Below are 22,947 nucleotides of genomic sequence, written 5' to 3'. Positions count from 1 at the left end.
GCCTCACAGCATCTGTTGTTTTTCCACTTTTTACTAATAGCCATTCTGATGGGTGTGGGATGCTATCTTATTGGGGTTTTGGTTTGCATTTCTTAAATGATTTATGGTGTTGAGCATTTTTTCATGTGCTTTTTGGCCACATGTGTGTCTTCATTTGAAAAGTGTCTGCTCATGTTCTTTGCCCACATTGTTTTTTGCTTGCAAATTTGTTTAAGTTCCTTATAGATGCTGGATATTAGATCTTTGTTGGATGCATAGAGTGCAAATATTTTCTCCCATGTTTTAGGTTTTCTGTTTACTCTGTCAATAGTTTCTTTTGCTGTGCAGAAGCTCTTAAGTTTAATTAGATCCCATTATCTACCATAACAGACAGCACACCTCTAGAGCAAGCACTCAAATATTAACGCTATGCCATACAGCCAATACGAGCTAAAGCTCAATGTTAAAAATATTTGATTAACCCAAAAGAAAGCAAAAAGAAACCAGAGGAACAAATATATGAATAGGACATACGGAAAACAACAGTAAAATGGTAGGCTTCAACCCAGTCATAATAACAAGTGTACTAAAGTAAGTGGAATAAGTAAGTAAAAGGCTACAATTCTAACCCTGGGGGAAAAAAAATGTCAACATTAAGGGTGCAACGTTTAACTCCCTCCCTAAGATGAGATAAAACACCAGGGTGCCAACTCTCATCTCCTCCACTTAACATTCTAACAGAGGTCCTTTCCAGACGCAGAAGGCAAACCAGAAGAGAAAAAGCACCAGGTTTAAAAGGAAGGAGCTCCTTCCATGTTTATATTCCAGGTTTATTCTTAGATCTCATGATTGTTTACATAGAAAACCTAAGGAAAATACAAATCAAATCCTGGAACAGATCATGCCATCCATCAAGGCTAGGTCGTGAATGAAATAGGTAGAAATCAATTGCATTTCTGTAGACCCGTAATGGATAATTGGAAAATGCAATTAGTTTTAAACATCTCAACAGCATTGTAGAATTGTGGTGCTCTAAGATAGACCATCTAAATAAATCAAGAGCTAGACTGTGATGCATTGGAAGCCTCAGTAATGTGAAGATGTGAAATCTCCCCAGATTGAGGTATGGATTCAGTGCAACCTCAGTAGAATCAATGTGATTCAAAGCAACCTCAGTTTTTAGAGAAACTGACAAGAAGATTCTAAAATATGTGAAAATGTGAAGAACCTAGAAGTGCCAAAACAATCTTGATAAAAAAGAACACAGTTGGAGGACTCACGCTATCTGATTTCAAGACTTGTGTTAAATCTAATCGGGACAGTGTGATATTCATGTAAGAATAGAAAAGGGTCTCTCACCCTCAGCACTCTTGATATTTGGGGCCAGACAATCCTCTCTCATTGGGGGGGTCTCCGTGCAGCTTCAGCATTCTTGCTATTTGGGGCCAGACGATTCTCTCTTGTTGGGGGCTCTCTGTGCACCTTCAGCATTCTCGATATTTGGGGCCAGACGATTCTCTCTTGTTGGGGGCTCTCTGTGCACTGTAGGATCTTTTGGCGGCATCTCTGGCCTCTGTCCAGTAGACATGAGTAGCACCCTCCTCTAAATTGTGGCAAACCCAAAATATCTCCAGACATCACCAGATGTCCCTTGAGGGCATAATCACCCCAGATTAAGAACTACTCATATAGACAAAATAGATCCATGTGACAGAAGAGAGACTCCAGCCATCAGAATCTTTAAATTCTGATCATTAAAAGACACAATTAAGAAAATGGAAAAGCAAGCCATAGAATAAGGGAAATGTCTATCCGACCAAGGCCTTGAATGCAGAATATGTAAAGAACTCCTGCAAAACAAGAACATGAAGACAACCCCACAAAAATTGGCATAAAAGCCAAAAGGTTACTTTGCAAAAGAAGATACACAAATGTCCAGTAAGAATTAGTCATCCAGGAGGTGACAGTTAAAACTTTAGTGGGATACACTTCAATTTCACTAGAATGGCCTAAGTTAAAAAGAATTAAAATACAACATGCCCATGAGGTTGTGGGTGGAAGTCACAGTCAACATCTCTCAAAACTCACTGAGTCCTACAAGTGAGACCTGTGCCTTTCACTATCAATTTTCTCTCAATTAATACAATTTAATGGGCATTTATTTTTCTGTTTCATTTCTATGTAAGAAAGAAAAATAATTTTTTTGGCTAGTTTACCTGTCCTTTTAAGAAAAAATTAAACAGTTGAAATATTTTGTTCAGACCAGTTCTTTCTGAGACATCTACCAAATGCCAAAATCTGGAGTCACAATACAGGTCTCACAAGGACAAGTTAAACATAGTGTGTGTTAACATTAACTAAGTGCTTACTATGTATTATACTTGTATTACATGTAACATTCTTACCTAGTATTCACAGAACTCCATAAGTTATGTCCTGTGACAACTGTCCTCATTGTACGTTGTGTAGATTAAGAGATTTGTCCAAATGACACCACTGGCGAGTGGTTGAGCCAGGATCTCAACGTGGGCTTTCAGGCATCCACACACGTGCTCCACTGTGCATACAAACTGCCTTCTGTGCACCATGTTACTTCCTACCTGTAAAGCACATTTCACGGCCGAGCACACTGTTGGCCTCAGCATAGCGTTTCCTGTAGACAGGAAAAATGATCCCAGACCAGCCTCTTTGAGTGTCTTTCCCATGGTGTCTTATTTTCACCTTCTAAAAATAAATGTTCCTGTTGTCTCATCCCCCCATCCAAGAAAACTCACAGCCTTTCTCAAATCACCTGTCCTCTCTGCTGTTTCCTGACAAATTGTTCAAAAGTTCCACTCGTGCTTCCATTTTCTTACCTTAACGTCTGCAATCTCATTTCTGCACCCAGATCCACTGAAACTGTCTTTTTTGAAAATGACCCCAGGTTGCTCCATCTGATGGCCTTTCCCCATCTCATTCCACTTGATTTCTCAGCATCTGCTCTGCAGCCGGGCTCCTCCTGTCCCTCGGGTGCCCAGGAGCCTTCCCTGCCCCATGCCCCTGTCACTTTCCTCCTGGATTCCCTTCGTGGCCCCGCCTCACCCGGGAGGCCTCCTTCACCATTCTGCTGCGTGACGCTCATAGCCTGACATCTTCCGCACTTTCACATCTGAAGCACTTAGAGGTTCACAGCCCTGACCGTCACACTTGCTCTGTTCTTTCACAGGCTTCTTGGAAGTGCCTTAGAATCAGCAAGTCCAAATCAAACTCACGTCCAACCTCCGAAACCTGTTTTTCTTCCTAGCGTAGATCTTGCCTTTGTTGGGAGAAGTCAAGGCGCCTTGGAATCATCCGAGCTCTAACACGTTCCTCATTCCTCTGGGCTGTGTCCCTAAAATCTAAGCCCCTTTTTGTCTCATGCGAAACCAGCTCAGGTCTGCAGGAGCCTCTCGGGGTCTGTGTCCAGGGTGCCACTTCCTGCATTCAGGCACCTCGTCCTCCAAGCCCCACCCACAGGGACCATCCTGAGCTCCCAGCTCACAAGTCCCTGATCAAGAACTTGCAGTGCTTTTCTTTTGCCTGTGGCATAAACATCAAGCTCTTTGGGGTGTCCCTCACAGTTTCCCACTCTGCTTCGCCAAACTTCTCTCCCAGAATGCCTTTACCCCGTTACCCTCTGCTCTCCAGACAAACAGTGCTCAGTCCCCGCCTCCAAGCTGGCACATGCTCTAGATTTCCTTTTAGCATTTCGCATTAAAAAATCTATGTTCCAGTCTTTGTCCCCAACACACTGTCGACTACACGAGTGCTACTCTTGCCATCTTGCAGAAGGCCTTTCTTGCACTTCCAAGTATCCAAACTTACGTGGCAGGTGCACCTTACTAAGATGCCTTGTCCTTGTTTTCTGTTTGGGAAGCCTTTGGTGGCACATCCTTGCAAAGCTGCCCAGCCCTGGTTATAGCAAAGGACGGGTAGAGCCAAGTGGACGAGAGCCAGAGGAGGTTGTCCTGGCTGGGTCAGGGGCAGCTGCACTGGGCAGAGGAGAGCCAGAGGAGGTTGTCCACACTGGGTTGGGGTCAGCCCCGTTGGGACCCAGGCCAGCATCATGCATCTGAGCATGCTGGCTCTCACTCTCAGCTGGCCCTGGGTCAGCCACTGCAGCCCCACCTGCCACGGGCCCCAGGAAGAGCAGTTGTCAGCATGGAGAAGGCCGTACTCTGCTCAGAAGCCACTGAGCAGGTGCTCCATGGACTCACCGCCTGGAGCAGTGTCACATCTCGGAGGCACCATCAGCACCAGAAGGGCAGCCAAGCAAGGGTATGGCATTTCTGAGCCTCTGCAGTCAAGGGTATGGCGTTTCCGAGTCTCTGCAGTCGAGAGCCCAGAGATGGGTTGTCGGGATAACTGTGGGGCATACCAGTTGTGGGCGCCAACAGTGAGATGCAAATGTGGTTTTCCCTCAAAAATGTACAATCAGGGAACAAGCATGCCTTCATCTCCTGCAAGGGCACAGAAAGCTGAAGAACACTTTTTACCCTGAATGTGGAAATAATCTGGAAAGAAGCCATTTTCTGAAATCCAGTCATTAATTGTGATATTATTTGAAATGTGTACTGAAAGATGTTCTAAGAATTTCCATTTTGCAGGTGGAATACTACACACATGTGCACACACAGCACACACACATGTGTGCACACGAATGTCTGTTTCACTAGCACTGTTTAGCATGCTCCATTTTCCATTGAATGCAGTGGGAGAAACAATTCTTATATTTGGGAGCTTCTCCTGTCAGATCCCATTTATAGAAACGAGAGGATGCTCTCTGTATTTCAAATGAACGCATTTAGTATGGGAAAAAAAATTTCTTAAATATCTCCTTAGCATAACCTGCATAGAATCGTTACTGCTTTCCAAGGTAACAAAGGAGATGGTTTACGCTGTGTATTTTCAAGCATGTTTAGACGGATCTAAACAGCTGGGGTCAGAGGCCCTTTCAGGAGTACTCGTTGTTATGTACATTTGTTCTCATAATGACCTAAGTCACAGAGGAGGTTCTGAGCCCAGGATTCAGCAAGCAGCTCTGGAACCATTCGCAAACGGCGAGAACAAGGTTGAATACCAGGAATCCTGCAGTTCTGTCTTGGGATTGTGGATTCACCTGCACAGCTTTCCCTCTCTCCTGTGTGTGGATGTCAATCTAAGGGGAGCAACATCTGATAGGGAAAACTAGAACAAAAACATTTCTGTGTTATTCTAGAAAACTTTTCACTGTGTAAAAAAAGAAATTCTGAGCTACTAAGTCTATATAGCAAAATATGTTTCCATTTCTGACACCTGGGATGCCGTAGGAATTACCACTTGGAGATAACCAAAGGGGCTGAAAGTCAACTTCAAAATGCCCTGGGATGTCTAAGGGGGATTTTCAGGGGGAAGAGACAGGTGGATTTTGTGGAGTGAGCTGTGCTGGGGACTTCACCCTGTGTCACGTGGCAGGGCCGCTGGAGGGTGCATGCCCCCATCTTGATTGGCTCCCCTAGTCCTAGTTCTTGAGTTTTGATCTCTGACTGTGAGGAACCTGGCTTTCTGGGACTCTATATGATAAAATGCTAAGCCATTATAATATTTTTTAAAAAGCCTCTTAAGTCAAATGAGGCTGAGGTTTTGTTTGTTATTTTTTAACTATTTAAAAAGTCTGTGGTATCAGAGGATGGGATCTTTGGGGCTCTGTGGTCCTATGACTCAGCACCTGTGACCTTGGGATTTTAAAGCATGAATTCCAGAGCCACGCCACCTGGACTCAGAAGGGAGCGCTGCCCCCACCCCGCCCAAGCCTGAGTGCATGACCTGGCACCAGTGCATGATGACCTGGCACCAGTGCGTGATGACCTGGCACCAGTGCGTGATGACCTGGCACAGTGCACGATGACTTGGCACCAGTGTGTGATGACCTGGCACCAGTGTGTGAAGACCTGTGCGTGATGACCTGGAACCAGTGTGTGTGACCTGGCCCCAGCATGCAATGACCTGGCACCAGTGCACAATGACCTGACACCAGTGCGTAATGACCTGGCACCAGTGCACAATGACCTGGCACCAGTGCGCGATGACCTGGCACCAGCGCGTGATGACCTGGCACCAGTGCACGGTGACCTGACACCAGTGCACGGTGACCTGGCACCAGTACGTGATGACCTGGCACCAGTGTGCGATGACCTGACACCAGTGCGCGATGACCTGACACCAGTGCGCGATGACCTGACACCAGTGCACGATGACCTGGCACCAGTGTGTGATGACCTGGCACCAATGTGCATCTGATGCTGCATTCGTAGGAGGAAGTTTGGGTAGAGGCCTGGTTTACAGGACTAATGTAAACATTAAATGTGTTAGGACAATGCAAAACACTTAATAGCATCTCTGGCATAATCGTGCATAGAAAATGTTAGCTATTGTGAGTCTATGTTTTAAAAAAAATTATTAGCTTTCTTCAGTGGCAACATTTACGTGTCACACTCCATTTTGAAATAAGAGAATCATTGAGAGAATATGTATTTGAAACATAGACTCACAAAATACGTGGATCCACCTGTGAGGGCCGTCCAGCAGCCACTGCCAGGGTGAGGAGCAGTGGCTCTGAGGTGATCCCTTCGTTCACGTACCAGGCACTGGTTAGAAACTGTGGACACCAGATCCAGAGAACGAGAATCCTTCTTTTAGGTTTTCTCAGTCTAGAAGGCAGCTTCAATTTGAGAGTGTTAAAATGCAAAACGGTGATATTAATCAGAAGGGACGGCTGTTGTATTGGAAAAAAATCGGTAACTGGTAGAAAGTGCCGATTGGTAGAAATGCAGGGTATGAAACCAGCAATCTCAAGGAAGCACGGAAGGAGGGCAGAAGTGCAGGAAGTTTACGTTTCTGCAAAGACAAAGGTGAGTCAAGTTAAGAGCCTCAGTCGGGGCTCTTGGCATCTGAGGCCACATTGCTCGGGCTGCAGAGCTCGGGGCTCCGTCCCCTGCACATGACCCTGTATTAAACACGCACAGGCACGTGGACACATTCAAAGGAAGCCAGCAGTGGTCCCTTGCAGAATGAGTCCACGCATCCATCAACCTGAGCCTCAAACTTGCGACCGTGTCTCAGGATGCTGTTGACATTTTGCCACTCTGTTGAACCTGTGCATTCATGGTGGTGACAGCAAAGGTCAGGGGTCCGTGTTTATTCACCTTCTGTTCACTGGCAGTCGATCTGGGGGATCCACAGAGGAGGGGAGGGGACAGGGCCCCTGCTGGTGCTGGTGCAGGTCCCCACATCTGCAGCAGAGCTGCCTGTCCCACTGCCCATGTGCAGCGGGAGTCAGCGGGTGTCGATGTGAAGACTGTGTGCTTCATACACAGTAAAATTAGAATTTTATGGTTCAAAACTAATTTCCTCCCTTTGCTTTCTCTCTCGCTCTCTCTCTCTCTCTCTCTCTCTCCTTTTTTTGGTCTAAGTCAGGGAGGGGAAGGTAGGTAGGAGCTGCTATATGTTATACATTTTCTTTTAAAGCAAAAATATTTAGCAGAAAGAATGACTTTAAATCTATAATGAATAAGCTTCACTTAATAAGAATTCATGGAGTCCAGTTGTTTTTCTCTGATATTCCATTTTTAAAGACTGAAGTAAATCAGAGAAAAATTGCACCAAAGGTTTACTTTGAAAAGAAAGTGCGTGCTTTAATACCCAACTCTGGAGTCAGAATCATCCACCTAACATCTGTAGACATTTTTATGTACCTGCTTGTGAACTGATATTTAATGTTCCTATTATCATCCAAAACAGGCAAGAAGAAGAATTAATCATTTCTGTCCACATTTCTACAGCTTTTGATAAAATAAAATGAATTTTACTGCATTGTGGAAAGATTGTCAATAAAACTGGAAAGTGGTCCAGTTAGCCAGAAGTTTAAGCTAAGCCAGACCTTTCATCCACCAGACACTCACAGGGTTCTTCCATGCTTTTAACATTTCACAAAATGGCAAGAAGGAAGACCAGAGAACATTGATTCATTTTCAGGGAGTTTGGAAGAAAACGACCGTTGTGATAATAAAATGGATTTCACTCAGCCTACTCCTCCTATTATATTTGCTGATATTGCATAACCTGGACAACTTTGCATAAGTTAAAACTGAAAGTGAGCCTTGTATTTTTCCCGTTATTTTTTAAATATGTAAAGTTGCCAGAGAGCTAATAGTTTTTATGAGACTCTCAGTTTTTTGGCTTAAATTCAGGAGCTGAGTTTGCTATTATGCTCTATGAGTTACTAGTGCTTACAGCACTTTTTTAAAAAATATGGAATGATCCTAATTTCACTACCTGGCCATAAAATCTGAGGTTTCAAAGGCAATTTTGTAAATAGCCTCCCCTATTACTTTTGATGAAATTCACATTCGTAAATGTGAATCTCAGAATATTTGCATATGGCAAACTTACCCATAAAAAGACACAGACATTCATTTGGAAATGTGATGCTAGCCTCGGGGTGTAGGTTGGATGGTCATTCCCATCTCTGCCCTGCAGCGGGTCCTCAGCCTCTGGGTGTAGGTTGGATGGTTGTTCCCATCTCTGCCGTGTGGCAGAGGCGCTCAGCCTCTCGGTGTGGGTTGGACGGTTGTTCCCATCTCTGCCCTGTGGCGGGTGCTCACAGAATGCCTTTTCTCCTTTCTTCTTTCCTGTAGCCAGAGCTACCTGCAAGCTGCAAGTGACGTGCCTGTGGGCCACAGCCTGGACCCCGCTGCGAACTACAACTCCCCGAAGTTCCGCTCCCGGAACCAGAGCTACATGAGGGCTGTCAGCACCCTGAGCCAGGCCAGCTGCGTGAGCCAGGTCAGGGTCCCTTCACCCTTTCTCCCTGGGGTCCAGTCTCCCCAGCCAGGCTGGCACAGAGGCCCCGGCTGTGCAGGTGGCGATGGCACTGCCCTCCCGGTCAGCAGCGCCTGGGCGAGGCCATGCTGCAGGGGGTTCCCCTGGAATTAGCTCTGGCTGATTAAAGACTCGTGGACTTATTATTGTTTTCGACATGTATAACTCCGTACATTTTTGCTTTGATTTTTTTCTAAGGAAGCAATGACTGAAAGGCTGGTCATCCTGGCCTCTCTTTCTGATAAAGCGCAGGCTGTTTTCCTTCTTCCCAGGCTATTTTTCCAGTAAAAGGGGGCCAGGGAAAGGCTCTGGCAGCATGGCTTTCAGCTCTGTCCTCTGAATCGTGCCTCAGAAAGTCCTGTGAGAGGACTGCCTGGTGTCGCTCACAGAGTCCTCCCAGTCGGGCCCACTCCCAGGGCAGGACTGATTTCAGGACAGACACAGTGGCCAGGAGAAGGGTCCCTGGGCACCACGGGAGGGGTAGTGTTAAAATCAGGTCCGTGAGACATGGGGGCTGTGGAAGGGAGGCCCCCCTGCTCCCTACCTGTGTTGGACAGGCCTGAGAACGCACGGTGACAAGATGGGCAGGTATCCTTCAGTCTAATCATCCTGTATTGTATGGCAAAGTAGAATCAACATTTTATCATTTTAATTGAACACGTTGCTTACTCATTTAAATGCCTTTGAAAACAGTGCTTGAGCTGACCTTGAGTTTGTATACCTAACATTTTCTCTTAGTGTGGAGTAGGGATTAAGAGCTTGAGCCGACCTAACGTTCTCTCTGACTTCCTGTGGAGTAGGGATTAAGAGCTTGAGCCGACCTAACGTTCTCTCTGACTTCCTGTGGAGTAGGGGTTAGCCTGGGCTTCTGGTCCGAGGCCTGGGCTTTCTGTGCCCTCCCGTGATGCAGTTAACAGCGTGACAAAGTAAGTACGCAGTCAGTTTTAGGTGTTATTAGGTAAAGAGTCCAGCATATACTGAGCGCTCAAAAATGATAGCCCTTATTATTACCATGATAGCAATAAGCAATAGTATATAATTGTGGGCACTAAAGCCCTCCTGGCTGCAGATCATGCTATGAGCTCTTGGTAGCTTGCCTGGGGCTCCATAAGCACAAGTCTTTCTTTTGCCGCAGACTTTAAATTCCTCATGAAGTAGAGTCTATGCATTTTGCAGGTTTTTTCCTCATCAGAAAGTTGTACTCAGAACTTTTTCCACTGAACTATTAAGGTTTTTCCTATTCCACAACTCAAGAAGGATACCACCTCTTTTATCTGCTCGGTTACCTCTTATTGTGTTGACTGTTTTTCCCAATGACAAGGAAAGACCATCCCTAGCCCTGCACTCAAGTCCTGGGCAAATGGGAATGATGGGTCCTCCCGCCCCCTGCTCCCAGCCAGCCCCCTGCAAACAATAACATCAGCTGATCCTCAGCAAGTACATAACTGTAATTATTTTAATAACTGAGGAAACATTCTATTTCAGCATAAAGTCCAAGATGATTTGGGGAGACACTAATTAACTAAACACGGTAACTGAAAGTCAGTGATACATTTTAACAACTTTCTCCTTACACAGAGATGAGGATAAAGCAGACTTTCTTCTTTTAAAGCTATCACCTTCCCTTTGTGGATATAACCTAGTTTACCAAAATACAGCTTTAAAAATCAGATGTAACCCAACAAAAGATTTAAACAGAAGTTCAAAGTTATCTCATCCGAGGTATGAACATTCATCTCTAATGCTTTTCCACAAACAACTTTCAATTAACTGGATCTCACACCTCTTTAAATGCTCTTATGAAACATTCAGAGGCTCTCTGCGACTCATTGTCATGTTTGGGAGTAAATGTAAGCTAAATATACTAGTTCTCTCGTCATCTTGCTTTTGATGAACCCAAGATGGTATCTACAAAAATAAGTCAGTAAAAATAACATTTTCTCACATCTTTTTCTATCTGAAAGGATTCATCATTGGAAACAATGGTTAAGCAGACAAGTTGGGTGCTTGGGGATTTATTTAACGACCTTGAAATTTAGAATTCTAACTCATTCCTATGCGGAGTTCTATGGCATTACTTTAAATTGAACTCAGTTTTGAATTCTCAAAAATAAAATAGTGTTATTTAAAATAATCCTCGAACGCTGGTAGTAGGTGAGACTGTATCACACCCAGAAACAAACGTAGTAGGTGAGACTGTGTCACACCCAGAAACAAACTTCCACTAATTGATTGTCCAGCCCTAGGCCACAAGACCCGACAATTCTGGAAGGAGGGGGACAGTTCCCATGGTCGAGGGTGGGACATGTGGAATTACTAACACTTCAGGGCTCTGGAGAGATGTGAATTTGGTGACAAACCAAAGTTTGTTAAAAGTTTGCCCTTGGCCAGGCGTGGTGGCTCACGCCTGTAATCCCAGCACTTTGGGAGGCTGAGGTGGGTGGATCACAAGGTCAGGAGATGGAGACCATCCTGGCTAACATGGTGAAACCTCGTCTCTACTAAAAATACAAAAAATTGGCCAGGTGCGGTGGCTCACGCTGTAATCCCAGCACTTTGGGAGGCCGAGGTGGGTGGATCACAAGGTGAGGAGATCGAGACCATCCTGGCTAACACGGTGAAACCCCATCTCTACTAAAAAAATATATATAAAAAATCAGTCGGGCGAGGTGGCGGGCGCCTGTGGTCCCAGCTATTCGGGAGGCTGAGGCAGGAGAATAGGGTGAACCCAGGAGGCGGAGCTTGCAGTGAGCCGAGATCATGCTGCTGCACTCCAGCCTGGGCGACTGAGCGAGACTCCTTCTCAAAAAAAAAAAAAAAAGTTTGTCTTTCATCCTTAACATTCAGTTTTTTCTCAAGCACAAGAAGGGAATTGAAAATGTAACTGAAGTCTTGTGAGAGGTAAAGGGAATTGAAAATCTAACTGAAGTCTTGTGAGAGGTGCTTATGTCCATGCCGTTTCCTCGTTGGAAACTCAGTAGCCGCACTCTGCTTGGGTTTCCTGCAGCTCGTGTCCCAAGGGTCTTGGCGGGAGGTCCAGGTGTCCTGAGTGTCTCAGCGGGAGGTCTGGGTGTCCTGAGTCTTGGCAGAAGATCTGGGTGAACAGATCATTTTAATTCCCTGCTGGACCAACTTGAGATGCACCTTAACCACTTTTTATTTGTTTTGGGGAGGAGGAGTCACCTTCATGTCTAGAACCTCATTGAAAGGCTTTGTAGCTGGAAGCATAGCCGAGGGTCCTCGCTGAGATGCCGGCTTCTGTTTGTGAAATGCACGCTCCAGGTTAATGGTGTCTCTTTAGGAGCGAGGGCAGCTGGGCCCTGGGCCAGGCTTGCAGAAGGGTGTCCACTGAGGCATACTGGGGCCTCACACAGGTTCTGACCTTGTCACGCTGTCTACTGTAGATCTTTGACAGGAATGACATAATCTAAGACTTTTCCATAAAATTCTACATAAGTGAAAACTTAGATTGGAAGAAATTTATGGTCCAGAAAAATACCCTGTTTCCAGGCCGGTGTGCATGCTTCTTTCTGAGCACTTTGCTGGGTTCCTCAGGCCGTCCTGCCAGCTGTGTCCTCGTTGTGCCTGCGTGGGTTTGTCTGTCTCTGTCCAGTGTCAGGGATCCTCAGACCTTTCTGAAAAAGGCCACCCCACCAGTGTTGCACCAACTCTTTCTGCAGCCCAGCATGGGTCTGTCTTCCCCGCAGGGTGGCTTCAGGCTTCGCTGCTCTTTGCTCACACTCTACCTCTCCAGGGTCTGTGCTGAGTTAGGCTCACGAGGAAAGAGGCCATCCCAGCACATAGCTCACCTCAGGTGAAACCAGAGAAGTCCGCAGGTCTGAACTTGGAGATGGGCAACCAGTGTTGTGTTGTGTAAACAACACGACTACTAGAGGGAGAACCTGATTCTTTGACCTTGCCTTTTACTCTGCTGACAACTAAAGGAAAAGAACTAATCTGGTGTTTAAAACAGTATGTTTTTAAAATGTATCTGCCAACATAATCCAGGGGGTTCAGAAAGTTGTTGGTGCTTTGAGCTCTCACACATCCCCAGGAGAAACAAGAAGAGAAATAATCTGAATGGGTGGAGGTGAGGGGAGAAAGAGAGAGGGGAGGAAGGAAGGAAGGGAAGGACGGAGGGAGGGAGGGAAAATGAAGTGAGTATACTAATATCCTAAGCTAAGGAAGAATAAAAAAGCCTGGAATTTAGGTGAAGCAGCACATTTCCTGTGGACAAAAACACCAGTACAGCCGTTTCTTTCTCATCTGGACTCAGATGTGTGCTGCCATAATGGTGAGAAGCAGATGAGTTTAGAAGCCAAATTTGTGATGAGTTGCCATGGCAATGGGTAGAAGCAGGCTCCATATTCTGAAAAAGAACTGTGTATGCACTGAATGTGCTTTCCCTGACACAGCCTCAGTGCCTGGAGCCATCGTGCCATTAGTAGCTTGGAAAGGTGGGGCAGTCATGGGTGTAAAGGAAGGAAGAAATGGATTCTGAACCCTTCCTTTGTACCAGGTACTTCGCTAATCTTTTAAAAGTTCTATCTCTCTTACACTTTGTAATAACTGTCAGCCTTACCTTGAAGGTTCACCTTGCGGTCCCCCAGAATTTCATCAACACTTAGAATCGGCTGTTTGCCTAAGTGTTTTGTAAGGATAAGCCAATGCTACAGCAGGCTCAGCTGATGCCCATGCTGACTTCAGGTTAACTGTGCTGAACTGTGAGGTAGTGAAAGCAAGCCAGGGAATGAGCGCGCACATCTTCTGTAATGTGGTGGTGACCCTGGAGGGCCGGGGGCATCACGTGTGCTGTTGATGATTGCAGGTGAGCGAGGCGGAGATCAATGGGCAGTTCGAGTCCGTGTGCGAGTCTGTCTTCAGTGAAGTTGAATCTCAGGCCATGGATGCCCTCGACCTCCCGGGATGTTTCCGAACAAGGAGTCACAGCTACCTTCGAGCCATTCAAGCCGGCTACTCCCAAGATGACGAATGTGTTCCCATGATGACACCCTCCGACATCACCTCCACCATCAGGTCAACGGCAGGTAAGAGAATGCCGTTTTCACCATCAGGTCAACAGCAGGTAAGAGAACGCCGTTTTCACCATCAGGTCAACAGCAGGTAAGGGAACGCCGTTTTCACCATCAGGTCAACAGCAGGTAAGGGAACGCCGTTTTCACCATCAGGTCAACAGCAGGTAAGGGAACGCCGTTTTCAGCCTTCCAGCGGGGACTCTAGAGGCATGCCTGTCTTCATCCTAGAAGGAGCGAGGAGCACGCAGCAACACAGGTACAATGTACTCTCCTGACATTTAGTAACGTTTCCTAATTGCATTTGTTACACTGTCGCATTCGCCAGGGTGTTTTGTCTCTTGTAGATAACCTTTCTTTTTCTTAGAATGAAATCTACTAATTATCAAGTTTCCTTAAAATAATCAAGTGTAACTTGTATAAAGTTTTAGAGAGGAGAAAAAAATGGAAGTGCTAACATTTGGAAGGTGATTAAGTTTTAAATACCAAAGTTTAATGGATTGCAGTGAGATTTCGGCTGATGCGCGGTGACTCTCAGGCTCCCCTGTAGCGACGTCCAGCCGGTCTCTTGCTCAGTAAGCAGATCTGTAAACATGACTCACCACCGCTAAGCAGGCCATCAGTAATGCACATGCACTAAGTATCTTAGAGCTCCGAAGACTCAGTCTCGCAATTTCCTTTAGTTCTCATGGAAAACCGTACACACCCCTTTGAAAATTTACCTCCCAACCTCAATATCACTACCTAATGTTTTACTGCCTAATATGTTATTATTTCTATAACACGATGAATATACATGGCCTAGAGAAACCCATAAAACACAGCAAGCAATAAAAGCTCAAGGCACTGCACACAGAGGCTAAGGAGAGAAGCTATAAAATAACATAGTGTTGGGGCGTGAGGTGTTCTGAATACCAGAGGGCTTGGAATGCTGCAGCTGTATCTTAAAAATTTAAAGGACAGCTCCGACGGGAAATAGAACAAAGCTATGTTCATGATAAATAGCATTAGGAACAGCAGACACATAACAGGAGAGAAGCAAAGAGAAGTTCAGGCAGGAGTGTGTCATCATACCCGTGAATAGGTCTTGGTTTGTTTCAATGCTAAAGTGAACAAGAATTCCGGGAGGCTGCACTTTGCAGAATTACAAATTGCAGTCAGCACCATCATTGCACTTTGTGAAGAAAGTATTTCATAGTAGAGTCTGTGGATGGAAGGGAAGGAACTGTGTTCAAACCGTGTTCCATCATGTCCTCACTGCAAGACCTTAGGCTTGTTAACGTTTCTGACTCTTGGTTTCTGTGGTATTCAAAAGAAGCTGTAGCCCTAGATACTTTATTTGCATAAATTTGAAGATTATTTTTTAAAGAATGCTGTGGATCCTCGGTGTGCTTTTGATGTGGTAGATATTTCTTCAGTGCTCGCACCACTGAGCCGGGGGCTTCGGGAGAAAGGCAACAGATCCTGGCTCTCTGGCTCCCAGCAGGGCTTTGTGTATGAGGGAGGCTGGTGCCCAGGACCCGCCCCAGGGAAATCCACAGGCTGACAACACATGCCCCAAGTGCAGCCACCGGGCAGCTGTGGGCACCCAGCATAGCCTCCTGTTTTCCTCTGGTTTGGCCGGTTCTGCTCACTCCTGCCCCTTGATGAAGTCCTGGGCCAGTTCTCATGTTCTGCCCTGATGTGAACATTGAACAAATTAGAATCAGGGAAGTAATGAGATGTACAATGATTGCACTGAAAAACAGCACTCCAAAAGATCATTGCTCATACTTTCAGCAGTGTTTGTTTACTGTCTCTTAGGAGCAAGTAAACAATTAAGAACTTTCATAGTCTTCAGAAATGCTTTGAAACAATCATTACCTTGTAGAAAAGGACTTGATTGTTTTTAGGACTGTCATTATGGAGAGAATAAAAATAAAACAGATTTCACAGAGATAAGAACCAGTTCTGAGCTCAGACTAAAATTTTAACTTATATGTATACAATTTTTACCATGTATATTTTGTATTCCAAAAATACACCTACCAAATAAATTACAAAAAAGATTCCATTCAGAGTCTCTACTGGATCTTGGCTTAGTTTTGAGTCAGAATTTCCTCCAGGTGATGCAGGGCACTGTCCGAGTTATGTGACGTCTGAGAATCAAATGAGAAAAGAAATGAAAAGCGCTAGGGGAAATACTTAGCACTGTAGCATTACAAGTTACCCTTGTGAAGAAATATAAGTACAGATTAATCATTAACCTTTCCTGTTTCCCGTTTTACTCTAAGTATTGTATATTAAATATTTAAATCTTTATTTACTAAATAAAATTTAGATGACATGCAATATAGTCTATTTAGCAAGATTATGAAAAAATACCAAAGAAATGAAAACTCCCTGTCTGGGAAAATAAAATTATGGAGGAAAACTGTCAACATGTACGGGATGTAAATGCCTAGATAATTGTGATAGCTGAACTTCACATTGCATCCAAAGCTTCCTGTCCGTGAGTCAAGTGGATTTCAAAAATTTTCTACTTAAATACTTCTGACTTTTGTATTTAAATACTTGGAAATTGATATCCTAGCACCATGTTCAATAGCTGTCCTTTATTGATCCATGTATATGTGTGGGGGGGGGGGGGGGTGTGTATGGGGAGAGAGGTTATTTTGACAGATTGATTTATGATTTTCTTTCTAAAACTAGCTCATGAAAATAATTCCAAAGAGTTATTTTTGAAAACATTCCAAAGTGAATACCTTGAAGAACGAGATTTATTTAAACACATTACTTTATGCAGGCTCAAAAGGTGAAAGTTGATGTTATTATTAGATTGTTTCACCTTGTATAAATACAAATGTATCATATTCATATAATAATAAATATTGAATATATGCATGAAAGATGTATTGAGAACTTAAAAATACATCTTAGACCATCTGTTTTAAACATGGACAGGTTGAGGTTCCCAGAGGACGTTTGTTGGTTTGGGGACACCCCATTTCACCTGCGTTTTCACTCAACCTTTAAAGGCAGTTGGTGATTCAGCTGAGACAAACCCTTTTAATCTAATGGCCAGGGAACTCCAATAAGAACAGAATACCCTGTGAGGCGATGTGACCCATGCACATAAACGTTCCTTCGTCCCACTGTTTCTCTCATTATGAAAAACACTGCATATTGATTCTTGTCCTCTCCTTGAATGAAGTGGTTTTGTAAACATCTAACTTTCATTTCACACATGGTTTCTTTCTCCTCGGGGAAATGATTTATCGGATTGCTTTGCTTGTCCAAATATGCATCTCACCTGATTTTTCTAGGGAGGGAACATTATTGATATTGTGAAGGAAAATGGTGTAAAATTAGATTATAATGATTTTTCTCTGGGCCAGAAATTTTCTCAACATATGATACAACTGATTCTAGAAGTCATTAAAACAAAGGGAAAATCTACAGAAAGCATGGCAGGTGAAACAGCCACAGACTTATTTTATTGTTTGTATTTCTACAGTAACTTGTCTCTCAAGGGTACATAGTACTTCCATTTCCAAGATAGAGACTTGCCAATGTAGAGGAGAAAAATTATCTCTATATTTCAGTACCTTGAATATAAGAGATAGAATAACTGTTTTTCAGTACTATGATTTTTGTTGCTGTTTTAAAAGTTTACTTCTTTGCTGACCTTCCTCAGTTTGAATAAATGATTATATATTTGATTCTCCCATTTATAATCTTCTACAGTAAAAGACAGTGTTTTACTTAATTTTATCTTGCCAGAAAGAGTGGATTTTCAGGTGTGTGAGCCTGGGGAAATTTTCATTGAGGTCTAAACGTGTTGCGTCAACCTTCTTCTGATATCAGGGTCTGGTACCATTGAGTTACTGTGTAACTGTTATGCAAGTTTGCCTGACAAGATGGTGAACGTATTTTAAAACTTGAATTTGAAAAAGTAGAGAATTTAAAAGAAAAGACACTGAAAATGGATGTCAGCTGGGCTGTTCATAAAACGTTTTGGCCAATAGAGTGAAGGTGATTTGAAATCCTAAAATACTACAGGGCATATTCAGGTGTGTTGGGCCACACAGGCACCACTTGGTAAACCCGACCGATGGCTGCTGAACACACAGCACCCCAGGTTGGAGGGAGGAGGTGCACCCCAGAGACGGAAGACCCGCCTGGCCACTGGCTGGCTCTCAGGGCAGGATGTCTCTGCAGACGTGCTTGCTCGGGGACCAGGTGTGCGGTGTGCAGCCTTTCCAGGTCCACGTACCTCTGACCGGGCCCTTCACCCTCCTCTCCTCCTTCCCCAGAGGGCTGGCAAGGAGGCCCTGCAGCCAGCTTCTCTGCAGAGTTAAAAATAAGACACGCTATATGGGGAAAGGCTTTGGGAAGGACATTTAGCTCTTTACTGGAAAAATGAGCAGCTGGAGGTTCTGTGAGCCACAAAATCTGAAAACCAGAAGATTCCCCCAAACACGTCTTCTCCTTGGATCTGTGATTCAGACACGAGGGCTTTACAAATAGGCTCAGAAAGTGTTGCTCAGGGGCTCTCAGACCCGTAGCCTCAGGTCATAGCTTTCCGCAAGTCAACAGCTATGCACTGCCAGGACCAGCCTGCACACCCCACAAAGGCGATGAAAAGCCGCATTTCAGTAAACAAATGAACAGAGGACGTGAATGAAAAAAGTCATACATGATCACTTTCTGTTTTAGAAATGTAAAAAATGAACTAGAATAAAGAACAATCATCTTATACGCCAATTGAAGATTCTAAAGAAAAGATCAAATTACATTTATGTCATAAGCATTTATTAAGTGTTTGCTGTATGCTGGCCGCTGCACTAGGTGCTCTGAATCCAGAAGCACTGAAGTCCTGACCGTTGGCCTCAAAGGCCTAAAGTCTGGAAACAATTGTGGTTGAAGAGATTGTCAGCCATGGCACACCTGCTGGGTGCTGTGAGATGAGTGTGGATGGCTCTGGAAACCCAGGGGAAAGCCAGCACTGCAGCAGCGTCCGGGAGGCCTTCCGCCTGCAGGAAGAGTGGAGAGGCTTCAGGACTGGGCAGGAGAAACCCGGGTAGAGGGAGGTGCCAGCCTGAAGTAATGAAAAATGTCCCGAAAATCACTGGGCACCTCAGCCCCGGGATTCACAGGGCACCCGGCCTGGAGGGAGAGGCTGGAAGGCAGGACAGATGGGGGACATGAGCTGAGGGGGACGTCCATGCTGCACCTATGGTACTTGCACTTGCAGAATTCAGAGGTCACTGGAGGACTCTAAGCAGGAGAAGGGGGCTGTGGCTGAATTGTGTTCCCCGGACTTGGTGCTGAACCCTAATCCCAGGACCTAAGAATGTGACTGCATTTCAGACAGACCCTTCGAAGAGGTGACCAGGTAGAATGAGGTCACGGGGGCCCAAATCCAATCTGTCCAGCGTCCTTCTCAGAAGAGGAGATGAGGACACAGACATGCAGGAAGGGACCAGCCTGTGAGGACCCGGGGAGAAGACGGCATCTGCACGCCCAGGAGAGGCCTCAGTTCTCCCGGCACCTTGGTGTGGGACTCACGCCCTCCACGACATGCGAGAATCAGTGTTGCTCTGTTACAGCAGCATGGGAGGACTAGCACGGGGGCCAGAGTCATGTTATAATGAAGATCCGCGGCCATGCCATACTGCAGAAGAGCATGGAGAAGACGGCTCCTCAAATAGCACAGGCGAGAAGGGACAAGGCCGGGCTGTGCCAGGCACAGGTGCAGGAATGGCTTTCAGAGGGAGCTCCAGGGGCACCTGGCTAAGCTCTGGGGAGCCGTGAAGAGGCTTTTAAGAGGCCTCCTGCCTGGGCCGTGGATGCGGCCCAGAAAGCCAACATGCAGGCGGGGAGTCTCCAGGACTTCGTCCAGGAAGCTCGGTCTCCCGGGGAGTCCAGGAGGAGAGGCCGTAATGATGGCTCCATTTAGGGACAGACGCAGAGAAGGCGGTGGATGCATGCAGATCCCAGCGATAGGGCTGTGCCATTGCCTCCTCCGGCTGAAGTAACAGGATGGAGGTGACGCTGTCAGAGCCCAGAGAGCTGGGTCATGGAGTGTGGGTAAAAGAAGGGATGACCAGTACAACTGGGGAGCTGGGATGGAGCGGGATTAAGTGCCTGACAGCCCTCTCCGGCTGCTGCCTCTCAGCAGCCGAAGCCAACAGGGCCCAGCCCACAGGTCCTGAGTAGTTCAGATGTGTTGAGCTGAGGGTCCCATGACTTGCTAACCCAACTTCAGGAAGAGGTGTGGAGGTCGAGGCTGGAGATCCAGAGCCATGGAGCAACCCCCCAACAGGAGGGTGTAGAAAGAGAAGAGGCCTGATACCAGAGCCCACAGTGTCAGCATCGTGGGGAGAGGCGGCCTCCGGAAGGAGCAGTGGAAAGGGGGAGCCAGGAGGGATGGGGAGGGGCCACGGGAGGGAGTTCAACGCTGCCCCAGCTCACCACAGTGGGAACAGAGGCTGCCCCTGGGTCTTGGCACTGTGGGCAGAGTCCTGGAAGGCCACTGCGAGGACTGAGTTGTGCAGCCCCTCTCTGGAGCAGCAGGGGTCCTGTGCCACCCCCACCCAGGGTAAGCCCAGGTTCCTGGTGTCCATAAGCCCTGCACAAATTCAGCACAGCGGAGACCCCTGTGGGTCTTCCCAGAGACGGGGCTGGACTGAGGAACCCCTACAAAGCAGGTGTGTTTGTCTCATATTTGCAATTGTAAAAATGGTCACAAGCCCTGTGGTCTACAGCAGCACAGATGTACCATCTCACAGTCACAGAGGTCAGAAGTCTGAAGTAGGTTCTGTGGGGCTAGCATCAAACATCAGGTCCTTCTGGAGGCTTCCGGGGAGTCTGCTCCTTGCCTCCTCAAGCTTCTGGAGTTCTCTGCCGTACTTGGCTCTGGGCCACATGGCTCCTGCCTGGGCCTCCATCGTCCAAGCCTCCTCCTCTGATTCTGACCCTCTCCCTTCCTCACGTAAGGACCCTGGGGGTCACACTGGGCCCACCTGGATGATCCAGGATCATCTCCCCATCTCAAAATCCTGAATTTACTCACATCTGCAAACTCCCTTTTGCCACATAAAGTACCATGGTCACAGGCCCTAGGGACTAGGATGTGGACATTTTTGGAGGAGTGTTATTCTATTTACCATGGTAGGTTTCGGTGAATACTGGTGGGGTGCATGAATGAATGAGGTCTTCTCTGAAACCGAGCCCAGTATAAATGGTGACATCCTTTAGACACTGACCCAAGGGGAACCCATTTGTCTTCCAAGAGTTTTACACAAATCCTTGTCGTAAGTCCAGGTTGATCCTGATGAAGAGGAGCCGAATCTGGCTGGGGTTGATGGACGCTGTGTGTGGGTTCAGAGTTCACCCTGGGAAGCCCAGGCGTGCTGCCCTGTGGGTCCTCAATGTCAGACCTGCTGCTGACATCACGTCTCCAACCCCGTAGCACAGCATAGGCCAAATTCCAGAAACCTGGCAATGACGGTGTCATGCGGGAGTCGGTCCGAAATGTCCCAGGGAATCTGAGCGTCTTCCCAGCCACTCAGGATGTCTCTGATTGTCATGATCCCCGTTAGAACGTCTCAGAAACTGCCAAGCGTGATGGCTTCCATGAAGCCCCTAGAATACTTCAGCAAAGCTCCCTGTTGCAAACTAAAGCCCAGGGTGTGCATCACGAAGACGCCATCCCTGTGTCCCAGGTTCAGAGGCGTGTACCCGGAACTCAGGTAGGAGACCCCCTTATGGGCTTGAGCACAGCACCAAGATCGTCAAACGCTGAAAGCAGGCACAGGTGGAAGTCTCAGGTGGCTCCCCCTCTGCATCTAGACTTTGTGTTTTACAGGAAATGACGAAATGCAGCCCAGATACCTCAAAGATGAAAACTAACCTTTGTGCTTTTCATTGTCTTTGATTTCTTTGAACTATAGCCAAAGCCTTATGTACTTTATCCATTGTGCGCTAAGCCTGTAGGGTGAGTGGATGAAAGCCGGTCGGCCCTGGGGTCCGGTAGGGAGAAGCCGTGGCAGAGCACAGTCTCTGCAGAGAGGAGGGAGGCCCAAGCTCTCCTGGCTGTGGGGAAGGAGAAGCACTGGGGGGCATGGGTAAGGGTCGGGTGTTGGAGTTAGGACAGGAGCCCCTGGTCTGTGCTGTAGAGAAGGAGTGGAGCCAGCTCCCAGTAAGGGTTTCCAAAGGTAAAATACTTGACATCTCTGTCTAGAACAGACATGGCAGACGAATCACGTGCCTCCCGCTTTGCAGAAGGCGAGTGTGATGCAGATAAATCGTGCGTCTGTGTCAGGAACTGCATGTGTAAGCCAGAATTGCTCGGGTGAGAACAGATGTGTTCATAAAGATTTTCCCCAAGTGTGTACCCTGCTCTTCCCTTCAAAACCACCGCTTTCAAGTAATTTGTGTCCTTCTCTTATAAAATCCTCCTGTCTGCGTACTTAGATTGGTATTACAACATGGGTGCTGGGATGCTCTCCCAGGTAATGAGATTTCAAGATGAGGCTGTCATTGGACAAGTGAACTTGTCTAGACCAATTAGTCATAATAGGAATGAAACTAGAGCCGCGGGTTCCTGACTCACAGTCCAGGACTCTTGCAGTTGACAACGATCTGCATCTGTCCTATGGCTCTGTCTCCTCCCTGAAGTAGGGGTACAGCTGGAGGGACGTGTGTGTGGGGATGGAGTCAGAAGTCCAGTGAGGACTTCCGTGTTGTTGTCCTAATAGTAATAGTTACTGTGAGAAAGGATTTCTAACTGGTCATTTAACATCTTATCACCCAGAAAAGTAACGGCTGAAATAAATAATCGATGCTTGCATAAGTCAGTAGGTGAATAAATGAGTCATTTCAGGTTTTCAGATATTGTGGAGATGGAAGTACTGTTGAATCTGCCTCCCATACCCCTCTAACCCGCCAGCCCTCACCTGTGTCACCCCTCGAACCCACCGGCCCTCACCTATGTCACCCTCGAACCCGCCGGCCCTCACCCTGTGTCACCCCTCGAACCCGCCGGCCCTCACCCGTGTCACCCCTCGAACCC

At 46.4% G+C, this 22,947-nt stretch overlaps 1 protein-coding gene and 1 long non-coding RNA gene across 4 annotated transcripts in view; one reads left to right on the top strand and one right to left on the bottom strand.

Annotated features, from left to right (window-relative positions):
* The window catches only part of LOC116473856 (uncharacterized), a 51,489-nt gene extending 48,289 nt beyond the window's left edge, over positions 1–3,200 (bottom strand). Inside the window, exons 1-2 of the long non-coding RNA XR_004249464.1 lie at positions 3,061–3,200; positions 2,385–2,579 (exon numbers count right to left, since the gene is read on the bottom strand). This is a non-coding gene — a long non-coding RNA (uncharacterized LOC116473856). The remainder of the gene's footprint in view (positions 1–2,384; positions 2,580–3,060) is intronic.
* Positions 1–22,947, top strand: part of DLGAP2 (DLG associated protein 2) — a 937,648-nt gene that overhangs the window by 851,071 nt on the left and 63,630 nt on the right. For all 3 annotated transcript variants that reach the window (XM_032162534.2, XM_032162533.2, XM_032162532.2), the window contains 2 exons: positions 8,673–8,820; positions 13,685–13,904. In XM_032162534.2, coding sequence (XP_032018425.1) covers positions 8,673–8,820; positions 13,685–13,904 — 368 coding nt within the window. The remainder of the gene's footprint in view (positions 1–8,672; positions 8,821–13,684; positions 13,905–22,947) is intronic.

Source organism: Hylobates moloch, unplaced genomic scaffold (genome assembly GCF_009828535.3).
Source record: "Hylobates moloch isolate HMO894 unplaced genomic scaffold, HMol_V3 SCAFFOLD_8, whole genome shotgun sequence".
Taxonomy (NCBI): Eukaryota; Metazoa; Chordata; class Mammalia; order Primates; family Hylobatidae; genus Hylobates; species Hylobates moloch.
Note: the sequence above shows the minus strand (reverse complement) of the source record. Positions and strands in the feature narration are given on the sequence as shown.